This window comes from Sinocyclocheilus anshuiensis, unplaced genomic scaffold (assembly GCF_001515605.1).
Source record: "Sinocyclocheilus anshuiensis isolate Anshui unplaced genomic scaffold, SAMN03320099.WGS_v1.1 scaffold700, whole genome shotgun sequence".
Lineage (NCBI taxonomy): Eukaryota > Metazoa > Chordata > Actinopteri > Cypriniformes > Cyprinidae > Sinocyclocheilus > Sinocyclocheilus anshuiensis.
In genome coordinates this window covers 898,674-914,106 of record NW_015555756.1, presented here as the reverse complement: position 1 = coordinate 914,106, position 15,433 = coordinate 898,674, and the positions used below count along the sequence as shown (strand labels likewise).

General features: G+C 37.9%; 1 protein-coding gene across 5 annotated transcripts in view; it reads right to left on the bottom strand.

Moving 5' to 3' along the window:
* Positions 1-15,433, bottom strand: part of tenm2b (teneurin transmembrane protein 2b) — a 269,320-nt gene that overhangs the window by 66,954 nt on the left and 186,933 nt on the right. For all 5 annotated transcript variants that reach the window (XM_016467623.1, XM_016467628.1, XM_016467625.1 and 2 more), the window contains one exon: positions 10,995-11,220. In XM_016467623.1, coding sequence (XP_016323109.1) covers positions 10,995-11,220 — 226 coding nt within the window. The remainder of the gene's footprint in view (positions 1-10,994; positions 11,221-15,433) is intronic.

The following is a 15,433-nucleotide window of genomic DNA, read 5'->3' as shown; positions in this document are numbered from 1 at the left end:
AGCAGCATGTTGTGGATGTATTGGCAGTAGCAAGTCTCTGTACTTGCTCTGCCGCTGCGGCAGCAGCAGCAGCAGCAGCGTAGTAGATCTATTCCACCACGACCAAATACATTAACATTGTCATGTACATTACCATGCCAATCCCTCCGAGAGTTGTCATGACAGAAATACAGAGTTCTGGCATGAAACTCTAGATGGCGCAGTCCGATAGGGTCTAACTCAAGCTGACCTAATTACATCATTATCACATGGCACAGCTGATTGGTTCTCTCCTGTATCGGTAACCAATGAGCTCGCTGCTCAACATTCAAATACAGTATATGACTAGTGCTTGCCGTAGCAGTTGCAGGTTGCTTCAGAAACCCTCCAGCTTCCCCAGTTCCACCTGTATAGATCTGCTACGAGGTGATTCATGTATGCTATATGGGGGTTATTTCATGTATGTTATATTTGCAGCAGTTATATTTCTTACATGCTCACAGCAGCATGTTGTGGATATATTGGTAGTAGGAAGTCTCGGTAGTTGCAGATCTATTCAGCCAACACCAAATACATTAACATGGTCATGTACATTACCATGCCAATCCCTCTGAGAGTTGTCATGACAGAACTGCATTTATTTGAAATATAAATTTGTATAAGTGTCTTTCCTGTCTCTTTTGATCAGTTGAATGTGTCCTTGCTGAATAAAAGTATATAGATTAATAAAAGTATTGGAGTGGCAAGTATTCATTTGTTAAAAAAAATAAAATGTCTTGACCCCAAACTTTGGAATAGTAGTGTAAAAAACAGTACTTTTTTCCATGGAACCCCAAGGTTTAAGGACTTTTTTTCTATATAAAGGAATACATTTTATATGAAGGAATAATTTATATATGAAGGAATAAATTAATTGGCTGTCAAGCATAGCCCACTATAATCATACTATGAAAGTGGTCAATATGACTTGTGCATTTTATTCACAAATCAATATATTAATGGCACTGATTCTTGCATGTCACGTGACCAACTGCCAGTTGTGATGTGGAAGTGTGAATGAGATTTGACAGATTTTGATTGAATAACAATTTAAATTTCCAACTGTTTTTCACATAAATCTATTGTATGGGTTCAGATGATTGTAGATTATTATCTTTCAGAAAGTGCTTTTTTTTTGTTTTTTGTTTTTTTGTTTCTTGAGCTTGTCAGGCCCTGGTCACTGTATTCTTTATATATATGGGGAAAAAAAGCTTTTGAACTGCTCTTCTGAACTTCTTTTCAGGTCCAGAGAAGAAAGAAAGTCATATGAGTTTGGAAAGACATGACAGTGAGAAAAAAGTATAGAATTTTCATTTTAGTTTGAATTGTTCTCTTTTCTGCGTTTGGTTGCTGCTGCTCATTTCAGCGCTGGAAAGAAGTAACAGGTTGTGAAATGGCACTGTCAGGTTCCTGCACAGCTGTGGGTCGAATTCACAGCAGAATAAGTGGGTGAGTTCGAACTGTGTGTTTCATACGAGCTGGATGAGAGCAGTGAAGTGGGTAGAGAGAAAATCTGTCATTCCCTACTCCGCTGCCTTTACTTTGTGCATGTAGCCTCACACTAAACAGTGCAATCTTGCTGTGCAGTCACGGTCATTTGTGGACAAGATCTCGCTCAAGGTAACTCATTCAAGCCTTTATCATTCATCTGAAAGCAGGCAGACAATATTTTCTTCCATTTTAGCTTAATAACACACAGCACAGAATATGAAACATTGTCTTTCCATAGCAGGGACTTGCCATGTTTCATCATAATAGTATACAAGGGGAAAATCAAAACATAAATAATGCAGTTCAAAATCTATATTTAAAGAGCAGATAATATCCGGGAAATGCTTTGAAGTCCAAACATATTTCATCATATGGCTTGACAGACGTGTTAGATAAATCAACTTAAGAGAAGCGTTAAAGCCAGACATCGGGGCCATGTGAATAATCGACCCTCTAGGCCAAATTACATTACGCTGAAGAGGAGAGATGTGTGAAAGGGAGACGGGGATGGATAAATGGAGAAAGACAGAAAAGGAAGGAGAACTAAGCGGCCCATAAAAGCGTTAGAGTAGCAATATATTCATACTGTGACCCACAGTCATTAACCCCTGAGCTACATCTACAAGGTAATGGAAACAACACGTAGGTTCGGTTTACACACATACACACAATGATTAATGAGCACACATACAGAGATAGACAGGACAGACCCTGTGGCTATCAGGCATGTGAGTCAAAGCTGCATCATATCTGACGGACACTAATTGCAAAATGGCATGCAGAAGGAAAATTAATTGATACTCCATCTTATTCTTTTTTAGTGTCGCTGTGCTTTTCACAAGAAGGTTTGAAGATTATACAACATTAAAGAGACAGACCGATCTATCTATCTATCTATCTATCTATCTATCTATCTTGCTGTTGGTTATTATATATAATATAGTATGCAGTCATGTTTCAGTTGCAATGGATTTTTATATTTATATTCTTTTTAATATAAATACATTTTTGGAATTTTTTAATTTTAAACAACTAGTGTTGTCAAAAATATTGGTACTTTAGTACCAAGTCAATGCTTAAATTTTAAAAACGTAATGATACCAGTCTTTCCACAGTACCCGTAGTACAAAATACTGACTCACTGACAGGCGGCTGCTTTCAAAAGCTCCCATATTTGTGTAAGTGTAGAGCATCAAAGATTTCAATTCACAACGTGTTTTTGCAGCACTGAGCATTGTAGCCAATCAAAGATACGTTTGTTGAGCATGTGAATGCAATAGCCAATCAGAGGTGTATAAGTGAGAGCCTCCGAAGTTCATTCTGCTTGAGCCAACAAAGTATAAACAAGATGTGAACATGAACTGAACTGATATCAGCTTCACTGATTACAAAGGAGAGTCTTTGCTCACTTCCTGTTTATAACCCATTTGAATAAAAGTTATTTTTCATGCTAAGTACACACTGTAAAGTTTCTAAAGTGACGACTGTATAAAACTGTGGGACTGAATCTGACATTGCGATGTTTGATATTGTGATAGCCATAGCAATGGATAGGACAAAACCAGTCTGATGTGTCAGAATAGATCTGTGCAAAGTCTTGCAGCGTAAGTGCAATAGACCGGCCACTTGTTCTGTTATCTGTAATGTGTTTCTTTGTTATTATATTACTTTAATTTGATTTAATACTTTAATTTTGTTTTAATACAATAGCTGATTTTTAGGCCGAACAGTTCTTGTTGCTTAATTGTTGCTTGTTGCCATTCCGTGCCGATCCAGGCAAGTCGGCACAGATTTGGTTTAATTTTCCACTGTGGGGGTGATAACAGAGCTCGTAATACAAGTGTGTCAGTCGTTGCCTTTGCAATGCAGGTGTTTACATACAGTATGATATGTAAATAGCAATTACATTATGGAGGATGATCAGATATTTCTGTTTATTTTGCTCAAATAGCACACTTGGCCAGCTTCAGAGTGAAACCAATAGCGGAGAACAGTTCCTAACCATGCATTGCCGAGCCGAGTTAAGTGGAAACATAACTGGAATCATACCTTGTAGTTCTTAGTATGGTTTGGCTGATGGTGTAAAAGCGGCTAATTTTTACATAATTGAACAATATTTGAAGGCTACATGCTACTGTTTTAACGTCTTTACTTAAATTTATTAATAGCATTACAATCGCTTTTACTATGGTACTGAGAACCATGGGATTTTACTGGTATTGGTACCGAATAATGAAATGTAGGTACCATGACAACACTAAAAACAACTTTAAAAATTAATTATTACAAGGAAATTTGGCCCTGGGCTAGGAGTTTGGGGGAAAACAACAACAACAACACAGTAATTTTATATACAGGTATATACATAAAAAGTCTGCTTAGCACGAACAAATCTACATTATCAAATTAACAAATCTGCTTAACTTCTACCATAAAAATCACAATAATTCCTCGAGATGATGCCCATGCGTTTATCACGGTTTACTGTTATAGGAATTCCTAGAGCTTCTTCATCACAGTGAATTTAAATAAAAAATCCCAATGTCAAGTTTTTGCACCTTTTTATTTGTTAAAAAAATTGAAAACTTGTGTTAGCAAATAAACAGCAGCGAACCAATCAGTGAATGCTCACCCTACAGGGACATCTCACCAGCAAACCGTCCACACCAACCAGCGCAAACAGAGCACGACCGAGAAAAATGGCAATAAGCAAAAACAAGGCAAAGCTGCAAAAAATCTCACTTTCACAGTAAACACCGTTTTTCTCCTCCTGTGGGAGAGGCGGAAAGGTCCAGAGCAATTAACAAGCAAACATAAGATTTTAACAGAGAACGCAAACACAAACATCTCTCAAGGTGAATTAGTATTCCACACAAATATATAAACAGTCAGAGGCGGAAAGGTCCAGAGCAATTAACAAGCAAACATAAGATTTGAACAGAGAACGCAAACACAAACATCTCTCAAGGTGAATTAGTATTCCACACAAATATATAAACAGTCCGAACTGTCCAACACATTCAGCCTAATTGGGATTTCCGATACGGTGACAAAGCCTCTGGTTTGGTGTTCAACATGTTTTACAGGGCCAAGGTCCTTTGCTGTTCGCATGTAATGACCAAAATATATGGTCACTTCATAGATGCAAGTCTGCTGTTTATTTCCACAAACACAAAATATGATAAATGTCTACAAGAAGCCCAGCCAACCAAAAATGGTTTTATGTCGAGGTCCATTGAAAGGGCTCACTAGAGGCTCTCTCTCTCTCATACAGCACATCGATCTACTGCCGTCCTCAATATAAGATGCAGTGGCAGCATTCAGAAACCTCAAACTGAGGCTGTTACATTCTGTCCACTTTATTCTCATCCGTCTCCAGCTAGTGAAGTGTCTAGATAAGAGCTATTCCCATCCACTTAAGAAAATAATGTCGCACAACACGTCTCCATTTTGTACCATCTGGGAATTGAAGCATCCACACTTTGGCCATTGAGAGTGGGGGGAAAACAGCAGTTCAAGTGAGTCTGTAAATGCATTTTAAATACACAACAATGTCACAAAAGTACATACTGCTAAGATGAAATGTAAACCCATGTAAACGTAAATCCCATAAAAGACAGAATTAATGCATGCACAGAGGTATTAAAGGATTTGTATATTATACTGTACAATTGCCTGATTAGGTACATTATAGTCAAGCCTATACAGCAGCATCTCTAGCCGCTGAAATCCTAGGGCTCAACAGTGAGGTAATATTTCAGTTTCAGTTATGTTTCAAGTGTAGGTTTTTTTCTTGCCTCACCACAATTTTCAAAGGACCCTCACAAAAAAGTATATTTTTTTTACTAATGTTTTTGTATGTCGGGAATTAAATGACATTTTTAATTTAACGTATTAACAGAAAAATAAAATACACAATCAAAAATGAATATTATACACTACAGTTCAAATGTTTGAGGTGTTTTTTTTAGGAAATTATTACTTTCATCAAGGATGCATTAATGTTATTAAAAGATTCTATTTCAACTAAATGCTGTTTTTTTTATTTTTTATTACAGAATCCTGAAAAAAAAAATGGTTTGCACAAAAAATATTGAGCAGCTCATCTGTTTTTAACTGTGATAATAAGAAATGGTTCAAAAATTATGTTTCTTTAAGAATGATTTCTGGAGTAATGGCTGCTAAAAATTAATCTTTGCTGTCACAGGTCTGCTAAATTAGATCTGCTAAATTGGAACAACTAATTTTGTACTTAAAGGGTTAGTTCACTCAAAAATAAAAATTCTGTCATTAATGTCTGTAATTGGACGTAAACAGCGTATGCTGTTCTGTGTCAGCTGCGTCACACGGCTTTGTAAAATTACGGTTGAACCCCTGATGTCACATGGATTATTTTACAGATCTCCTTGCTACGTTTCTGGACTTGGGAACATTTCAGTTGTATTGCTGTCTATGCAGGGTCAGAGAGCTCTCAGATTCCATCAAAAATATCCTAATTTGTGTTCTGAAGATGAACGAAGGTCTTACGGGTTTGAAACGACATGAGGGTGAGTAATTAATGACAGAATTTTCATTTTTGGGTGAACTAACCCTTTAATGCACTTTAATTGTGCAGAAGTAGTGCTGAAGTCCAACTTATGATATGCTTAAGTATATTTGATTGTGCTAAAGTGGAACTATTGCAAGTATACTTTAGGGACACCTTAAATATCTTGCATTTAAAGACAGATATTATTTAAAGATCATACAATCTGCATCAATAGTAACATTAAACACATTTTAAGTTTAATATTAAGAAATGTGCATTATGCACAAGTAGTACTTAAAATAAAGTTTAATTATTATTTTTATATCAGCAAGTCTCGAGCAATATGTCGTAAATATGTTAATAGATTTGAACTATACTTAGTATGAAATCAATGTATTTTAAATATATTACTTTTTTCTAGGGAAGATTCTTCAGAAACATCAAAAAATCTTACAGGCACCACACTTTTGAATGGAAGTCTATATATTTTCTGCTACCACTGAACGTGTAGTACTCTCAGCTTAAATTTGACCATGTTTCAACATTTCCACAAAAGTCTGCACATTCCACCTGGTTCATTTATATATCTGGCGACGAACAAAAGCAGTTAACGATAGCTGAGATTCAGAGCAGGAAAGGCAAGTATTTCTTCTCTGTATTTTTCTGTGGAGAAGTTAGAGGCCTGTTAGGGGATGACAAGTCATGTGCAGAACAAGTGAGAGAAATGACACCGGTGTTTCGAACAAGCCCACGGGGAGAGCGATAGAAGGGGAAAAGAAAAGAAAAAGACAGCAGGCAGACACACAAGCTCTTCCCTGACGCCTAATAGAGAATCTTCTCCCATTTCCGTCCACTAAGATGGAGCACACCGTCATTAGCGCCAGCTCAGGGGGGCACTGCAGGAGTTTTAGCCCAAGTAAACCACCTCTAATTGGGCTCCGTCTCTGTGGCAGGCCCAGTTTTTTTCCAGATAAATACGGAGCTTCCTGAACGCGAGGCTGAAAACTCGATACTATGGAGGAGAGCTCCCAGAGCTCAAGTGTTCAGCGCACTCTGATACTGCACTATTAACACACACTCAGTTGAGATTTTGATGGTGGTGTGACGTCCGGGAGGAAAACAGTTTGAATAAAAAAAGTTTCTTCTCTCTGCTGCTCCTCAGAACTGGGCCATTTCTTATGCACTGACGGGAGATAACGATGGAGATCATATTTCATAAGATAATTAGTCTTGCATAGCTAGACACCGTGAGCCTGCATTTTTTCAAACCTTCGAGTTTGAGATTTCCCCTCTGTGAAGAAGAAGAAACTGTAAGAGCGTTGAACGAGTCTGTTCATGTAGACCAATAAGCTTGGGAAAACATGCATATTAAGGTCCACTTGTGAGACTGGCCAGCACCATGAAATGGTTTATTTTCATCTCTCACCAAGAGATTTAAGACATAGCCAATTACAATTAAAATCCTGGCAACTGACTGAAACTACAACCAAAAGAAATTATGCTTCTAATGTAACTAGTATTTTTCAGTGCAGTAGTTTTTGCTTGACAGTAGTCCAGCTGCTTTCAAAATAGAAAACAGCTTTTCCAGAAACAAGCTACTTTTTTCCAGTAAGTGACAGTATAGCTTGACAACCGATGCTATGAGTAACGAAACACGCTCTCCTATCTATTTGTAATTCGGTTGGGAAATCTGATATTTGTTTTATTGAATCTGTTCATTCCGATGGTTTATTTAGCAAATCAGTTCATTGAGCTTAATTTTGAGCTACAGGCAAAAGAAGTGAAAAATGTCAGTTTTGGTTGAATTTGAGGTTTTCACAAAAAGGAGTTCATTAAGCCCTCTTCTAGCGATCCCAATGCTCCAAATAGTAATTAAACATCTAAAATGATCTTTATTTGTACGTTTTCTGAGAGGAGTACCTTTTTATCTGCTCACTTCTGGACGATGCTGGACAATCCCCTCTTCTAGCGATCCCAATGCTCCAAATAGTAATTAAACATCTAAAATGATCTTTATTTGTACGTTTTCTGAGAGGAGTACCTTTTTATCTTCTCACTTCTGGACGATGCTGGACAATCACTGCTGCTGCTTCTCACCACAAGTTGTAGGTCTGTTGTTGCAAAGCGCAGCATTCCAGCTTTGTGAATATTCATATTGAATTCTCGATTACATGACGAGTCCAAACCAGTGAAATATGGTCAGCTGACTGACATTTGCAAAGCATGTGCATAAGACACGCCTCTCCAAGACCGCACAATCTCCCTATAAAGTACTTCATTGTGAAATATGTCTTGGCGAGATTCACATAAACATAATTTGTTGTCTTACATGAACGTTTAGTTAATGGTTGGTAAAAAATCTGCTGTGTAACATTATATTAGATCCATGCATTACAGTAGGTCTTAATATAGATCTGTCTCAATGTTAATCAAACATTAAAAGAAAAGACGGAATCACTCGCTGCTCTTGATTAAAATACTGTTTATTTGCATCTTTGTTCTTATTTTTAATAACAAAGATAAAACAAAAAATAGCTATATTGTAATTAATAATATAGTAATTATTATTAAGAAATAAATATGCAACGTTACTTGGTGATTTTGCTTTGGAATCTTCAGAAAACTTTAACTCGATTTTTCTCAAAATCAACTCTGTTGACTCTATCGCCTTCAAACAGCTGTAGCTCAGTCATTTTTTTGTCCGATTCCAACAAGTCATATATCATTAATTTTGAAGGTATTTTAATGGAGAATGTGAAACTAAATAGAACTAATTTTTGATTTCCGACTCATTTTTCCAGCACGAGTCACAAATACTAAAAAAAATTAAAAAAATCTAAATAAATGCTGCTTAGTGAATAAAATTACATATTTTAAATTTAGAATTATTTTGAATTTTTTTTAGTATTCAGTGTTTTCAGTTAATATTTTTATTTTAGTTTAATATTTTAGTTTATGTATGATGGTACCACCCTAAACATTCTTCCTAAACCAAGTTCCATGTCATATATTTCAGATGTTTAAATTATTTATGATCTTATAATGGTCTAAAATATATTTTTGCCTTTAATGCATTGAGCTTCGTTTTATTAGCAGCTTTTAGTGTATATTTCTTTTAATATTTTTTATATATGTTATAATAATTTTATGTATTTTATATCTTTTTAAAATATTTTTGAACATTTGCTAACTATTTTTCTTTTTTTTTCACACATCCTAATAGCCACAGGGCAGACAGCTGCATCAAATAGTGGGTCAAATCACCCCACCGACTCCACTACAAAAACACGGCAGAGCTGAGAGCAGCTCCAAATTGCCTCTGTAAATACCCAATGGTATTTATCTCATGAAACCGTCGTGAGAAGTGCTGGGTTTGCACTTTGTGGCAGACAGGGCTGTCTAACAGACAAAGCAATATGAGGTAGAGGGTGTTTGAGGTCACGTCCATATGCCCTGAAAGAAGTCATTCTAATCGGCCAGCCAAGGGTAGAACTTTGAAGTGTCAGGGGATTGTGGGTAGCCCGTCCAACGTCTGGAGGCAGCTTGATACGTTTGAAGGATCTGAGAGTGCATTTGCGTGCGTGTGCATGAAGAATATTGAAGAAGCAAACCTGCGTCCGCTCAAAACTGCGATGCAGCTGCGTGCGTCGGCAGTAAAAACTCCCTCCGAACTCCAGCCTGCTCCACCTGCGGTCCCCTCGGCTCCAGACTCCCAACCACTGAGACACTTCATCTAATGTGACAGCTGCACATTCCTCACTTTCTGTGACTCTCAACCAATCTGTCACCATATGGCCCTATTCCTCTCTTGCTAGTACTCTAGCATTCAAAGCAGAACTTTTCGTATCCCGTGCACGCCGTTGCAGCCCTGCTTTGCATGCGTGCCATCGCATGACCTATTTTTCAGGCGGCGGTTGATTCATATGAAAGTGAGTGTCAATTTTTTTATGGGAGAGAGCGACGGAGAGACGGAGCGAGAGGAATCTGTGTGGAGATGGATGGTGACTGGCGCTGATGGACGTGGAGTGTGTGTGAATGTGTGTTTATGCGTGTGTGTGTCCTGGCTCTTCATGGATTCTGCGGTGTGAACACATGTGCCGACACGGTATTGGACACGCGACATGGTGCTGGGTGGGGTACTAAAGGAACTGGGTTGTGGTGTGTATCGGAGCACCTGGTGAATAAAAGATCTGAACGATAGGGGGATGGGAACTGAAGGAAAAGATAGAGAGAGAGAGAACAAGAAATAGACACAAAAAGAGTGTGTGTCTCATAAATAGTGTATAGGGCAATAGAGGAGAGTATTGCTGAGTCTAGGGGAGCAACCCTCCAGTCCTGCAAGAAGAGATACACTATACTACACAATAAACAAACAAAAAAATACAACCCACAGAGACCCAGCACACACAAATATATAGATTATATTATTTTATATAATTACATTTAAATATAATCTAATGTAATATAAATAAAAAAATAATGCATTTAAATAATTGTTCATATAAATGTAAAATATAAAAATGTATATTATACAGTGTGTAAAACCGTAATTTTGTAAAAATCTTGTTTTTTATTAGTAGTGAGTGTTATACATGCATCTAGTATAATTAGTCATCAAACAAATAGATTATAATGTTTTATTAAATAATTGTTGTTATTGTAACAAAATATGAATGGAAATGAATAATGCATTTGAATAATTATTATGTTTTATTTTAGTATATAATTTGAATCATATTATTTTATAATACATTTTTATATATTTTTAATAATATAACAATACTGTCCCCTTTATCAAGACACAACACAAGAGATCATTAATCATTATAATGACAAGGAGAATGTATGTTTAACGACATAATATGCTGTCAATAAAAATGAACAAAAGCTCTATAATTTTCCCAAAATGAAATCTGCAGCCCTAGCAGGTGTCTTTTGGTGTTTTTGTGAAACTTACCGTGTCTCCAGCGGGACACTGCTGTTAAGAGCCCAACTGTCCTGGAGCTGGACGGATTCAGGGGTGGAGGGTCCATCTGGCGGGGCGGCAGTAGGAGCGTGGCTCTGCGGGTTCCGCCGGCTGGCCTGGTTGCTGCGATTGAGGGAATTAGCCGATGACTGGTGGTGGTTGTGCGGGGGAGGCAGAGGAGGTCGGAGGGAGGTCTGACTGTGATGACTGGACGCACCTGAAAGAGAGAGAGAAAAGGGAGATTAATCACAGAACATCTCTTCCTTTATGTTATGCTGTCTGTAAAATGTTTTTTAGACCACAAATTCAGAACATCCTGTTGTTCAGGTTGCTTTGATTCAGTGCAACTGGAATCTGTTTACTGTTCAGTAGTCATGAGTGAAACGCTTGTAATTGAAAGGAGGAGAGGTGAAATGCTAGACATATTGCAACAGAGAGAAGGAGCAATTATGGAAAATAAGATCTAAGCAGACACAAAAAGAAGACTTTGATAAAATCTATTGTTAGGTGGAGAAATAAAACATGAAGTCTCTATGAGTATGAAAACAAAAATACATTTGCATTGCCTTCTAGCTCCTGACATGCTTGCTACAATAAAAAATCAATTTAACATTTATAGTTGAATACAGCTATATACAGTGGGTACGGAAAGTATTCAGACCCCCTTGAAGTTCACTCAAATTCTTGAATCGATTTTGCTTGACAATCCTCATAAGGCTGCGGTTCTCTCGGTTGGTTGTGCATCTTTTTCTTCCACACTTTTTCCTTCCACTCAACTTTCTGTTAATATGCTTGGATACAGCACTCTGTGAACAGCCAGCTTCTTTGGCAATGAATATTTGTGGCTTACCCTCCTTGTGAAGGGTGTCAATGATTGTCTTCTGGACAACTGTCAGATCAGCAGTCTTCCCCATGATTGTGTAGCCTAGTGATCCAAACTGAGAGACCATTTTGAAGGCTCAGGAAACCTTTGCAGGTGTTTTGAGTTGATTAGCTGATTGGCATGTCACCATATTCTAATTTGTTGAGATAGTGAATTGGTGGGTTTTTGTTAAATGTGAGCCAAAATCATCACAATTAAAAGAACCAAAGACTTAAACTACTTCAGTCTGTGTGCCTTGAATTTATTTAATACAAGAGTTTCACAATTTGAGTTGAATTACTGAAATAAATGAACTTTTCCACAACATTCTAATTTATTGAGATGCACCTGTACTATCTTTTACAGCACATAATAAATGAAGATATTTGCCCCACCTGACAGTCTCTGAACAAATATTGTTTTCAAGCGTGTCTAGAGGTTTAACAGATGTGTCTACATTCTTGAGCGTCTAAAGTAAAAATTCAATTATCCACATGAACTACCACAAAGGCCTGGGTCTATTTCTGTCATATATTCCACCTTTTATTTGTTTTTCTTCAACGTAACGGTTGCAAACAACACAGTGAATATGATAATGCGTGTTTCACACCCTCCGCCGCACCTCCCAGCATCGGCACATGAGGTCAAACGGAAGCAAATTCTTCCAGGAGCCTGTGAAAAGAGGGGAAAGCAAGGGATTCAAAAGTGCCTTTGTGTCCCTTAAGAAGAGGTTCCGAGATGAAAGAGGATTTTAGACCAACGGGAGATCGGCTACGGTCTGAGGGCCAGGGCTGTGTAATCTCTCTACATGCAGTGTGTCAGAGCGCTCTAAAAACGGAGCGCGACAAAACCCGGCCGGGCACAAAGCCCTGCTCTCTCAGCTTACAGCGCCAGAGGAACTCTGGAGGAACTCTTCGGCTCCAACAATGGTGCTCAAAACACTGGATTATCGCCCAATGACATGCCCATCAAAACCAGCCCGGCCACTTTCCACATACTGGAACAAAGGCAGGGAGGAACTTGTGCTTTTAAGGGTTTAAAGCGCTGCCACGACCGAGGCGTCATTCTTTGTTTTTTTCAAGGGGACCTGGCATAGTCGGCCGAAATTGATGCGACAGGCGCAGAAGAAGCATCGTCTGAATGGGCAGCTGTGACAGTGGCCTTCAATGGGAAAATAAAGGATGGCGCTTCTGGGATTCTCTTCTTGTTCGCATGTGAGAACGGCACGCCAGGGGTCTCAGTGTGAAGCGCTGGAATCACAGAGGGACAATGGGCCGCTCCTGTGCTTCCATTATCCTGGACGTGGAGCTCACAGCCAGAGAACCGAGCTAAAGTCAGTACAGTAATGCAGAGATTACAGGCGACTACTGTTATTAGCACAGAGTTACGTGAAAGAGCCTAAATACAAAATCTCTCACTGTAATGTGCACATCTTTCCCAAGCAGGAGGTAGAAGACAGGGGGTCGTTTAAGACGCCTGTGGAAAGAGATATTGATTGCCAGGGTGTGTAGCTATGAATTTGCTCTATGGAACATTCCTCCGACGGATGATACGGCAACTTAACTGAACATATTGAACATATGACTAGAGGTCAACCAATAGTGGATTTTGCAAATAACAAAAGCTAAGAGGAGGAAATAGGCCGATAACAGAATAATCTGTTTTTGAAATTAATCATATAAATGAAATTTTCTTCTGCACAAGAAAGGGAGAGAGACAAAATGGATAGAAATAAAACAACTTTTTAAATGTTACTTTAAGTAGCATTGTGTATATTATATATCAATATGAAAGGTACACCATACTCATGTTTGAGATTCATATAATTTACCATGTTTATGTCTTTTAAATATAAAAACATAGTCAAAAGGTGTGCATTGTGTTTGTGCTTTCTTTTTTTAAATTGCTGTTATACAGTAAAACCCTCAAGTGCACAGAAAAACATGGTTTATATAAAAATAATAAAATAAAATATATTTTATATTTTTGCCATTAGCCATGTGCCAATTATTTTTTAGACTCAATATATCAGTCTACCCTAGAGGGTAAAAAATCAAATAATAAATAAATTGTACAATCCACAACAGAAGGACATTCAGTATCCTAATCTCAAAGAACTAAGACAAAAGCAGCCAAGGTGGGTCTTCTTCTCTTGCAACAGAGACAATAACAAAATTTCACCCTGGTGTTGTTCATGATTGAGTTCTGTAAAATGAACTAAAAACGCTTCATTTTGTGCAGGGAAAGAAACTCTTTCATGACACAAGGTCACAGATTCTGCTCTCTTGCAGCTCGTTCCCTCTCAAAACTTCCGCTTACAACACAGGCTTCATAATGCTCAATTTATTGGGACACGAAACAGCTGTGAAGCTATTCTGTCCTCCGTTACTGACATTAATTTCTTTCCCACCAGCCTCCATCACTTTCTCTTTTCAAAAGGCTGTGTTTCTTTCTCCCTCAGCTTTCCGTTCTTCACCATTTAGCAGTGTTTATGAATAATTGAGTTTTGATTCAGTGAGCGAGCGGCGGAGGCAGACAACATAGTCGACAAGCAACACAGGGAAAGAGACACTATATTGGTTCAGAAAAGGCCTTTTTGCCTAAATCGAAACTTCCTGCTCTTCCTGCAAGCCTGTCCTTCTTTAAAAAAAAATAAAAAGACACATTTACATTCAACGCATATCAATGAGAAACTGCCATGAAGATTGGCTTGCTCTGTCTAGCTACACAAGCGACAGATGAAGCCGCGAGTATTCGGAAATCAAGCGGAATAATATGTGTCTCTTGCCTCGCCTCCAAACACACACACACACACACACACAGATTATATCTAGCTAGTTTCATTTATTTTTACAGAACCAGGAACAAAAGAAATATCTACATAATCTGCAGATTATATTGTAATGATCAGATTTGACCACTTCGGTTTCGGGTCTGCTATTGGTCGGACAGACAGTTTATTTATTATTCATTTTCAATTTATGTTTTAAAATTATTATTATTATTATTATTACTATTTTGATGTTTATTTTGTTATTACCACTTCTATTTATTTATTATAATTAATTTATATTTTATATTATTTTTTGTATTTTATTTATAGTTGACTCTGTACAGTAAGTTGAAAAAATTACACCAGCTTTAACTTGAGTTAAATCATTGGTAAAAAAGAGTGTAAAAAAAGGAACAGAAAGAGAAAGACAGATGCGAGAGAGAGCGAGCGGGCCAGAAGAAATGAGTTGGTGCTGGTGAGACAGGCGGAGGACTGGAAGAAGAGACGTGGGACAACAGCTCTGCGTGGCGGCTTCTTGTTTCCAGCGCATGGCAATGGTGAAATTACTGCAGCCAAGCTTTGCTAGGCTATAGGCCATGCCATGACAGGGATTAAAATAAATTGCCCAACATGAACGGTGGGAACTGTGGAAAAACAATAGGAGTAAAAGCATAAATGTCAATTTGGAATGATAAAAGACACAATCTAAATGTGGCAGGAGGAGCCTGGAGACAGAGCGGGGGTAATTGAGCTCCGTGCTATAGAGTTGAGTGTTCACAGAAAGAGAGGGAAAGA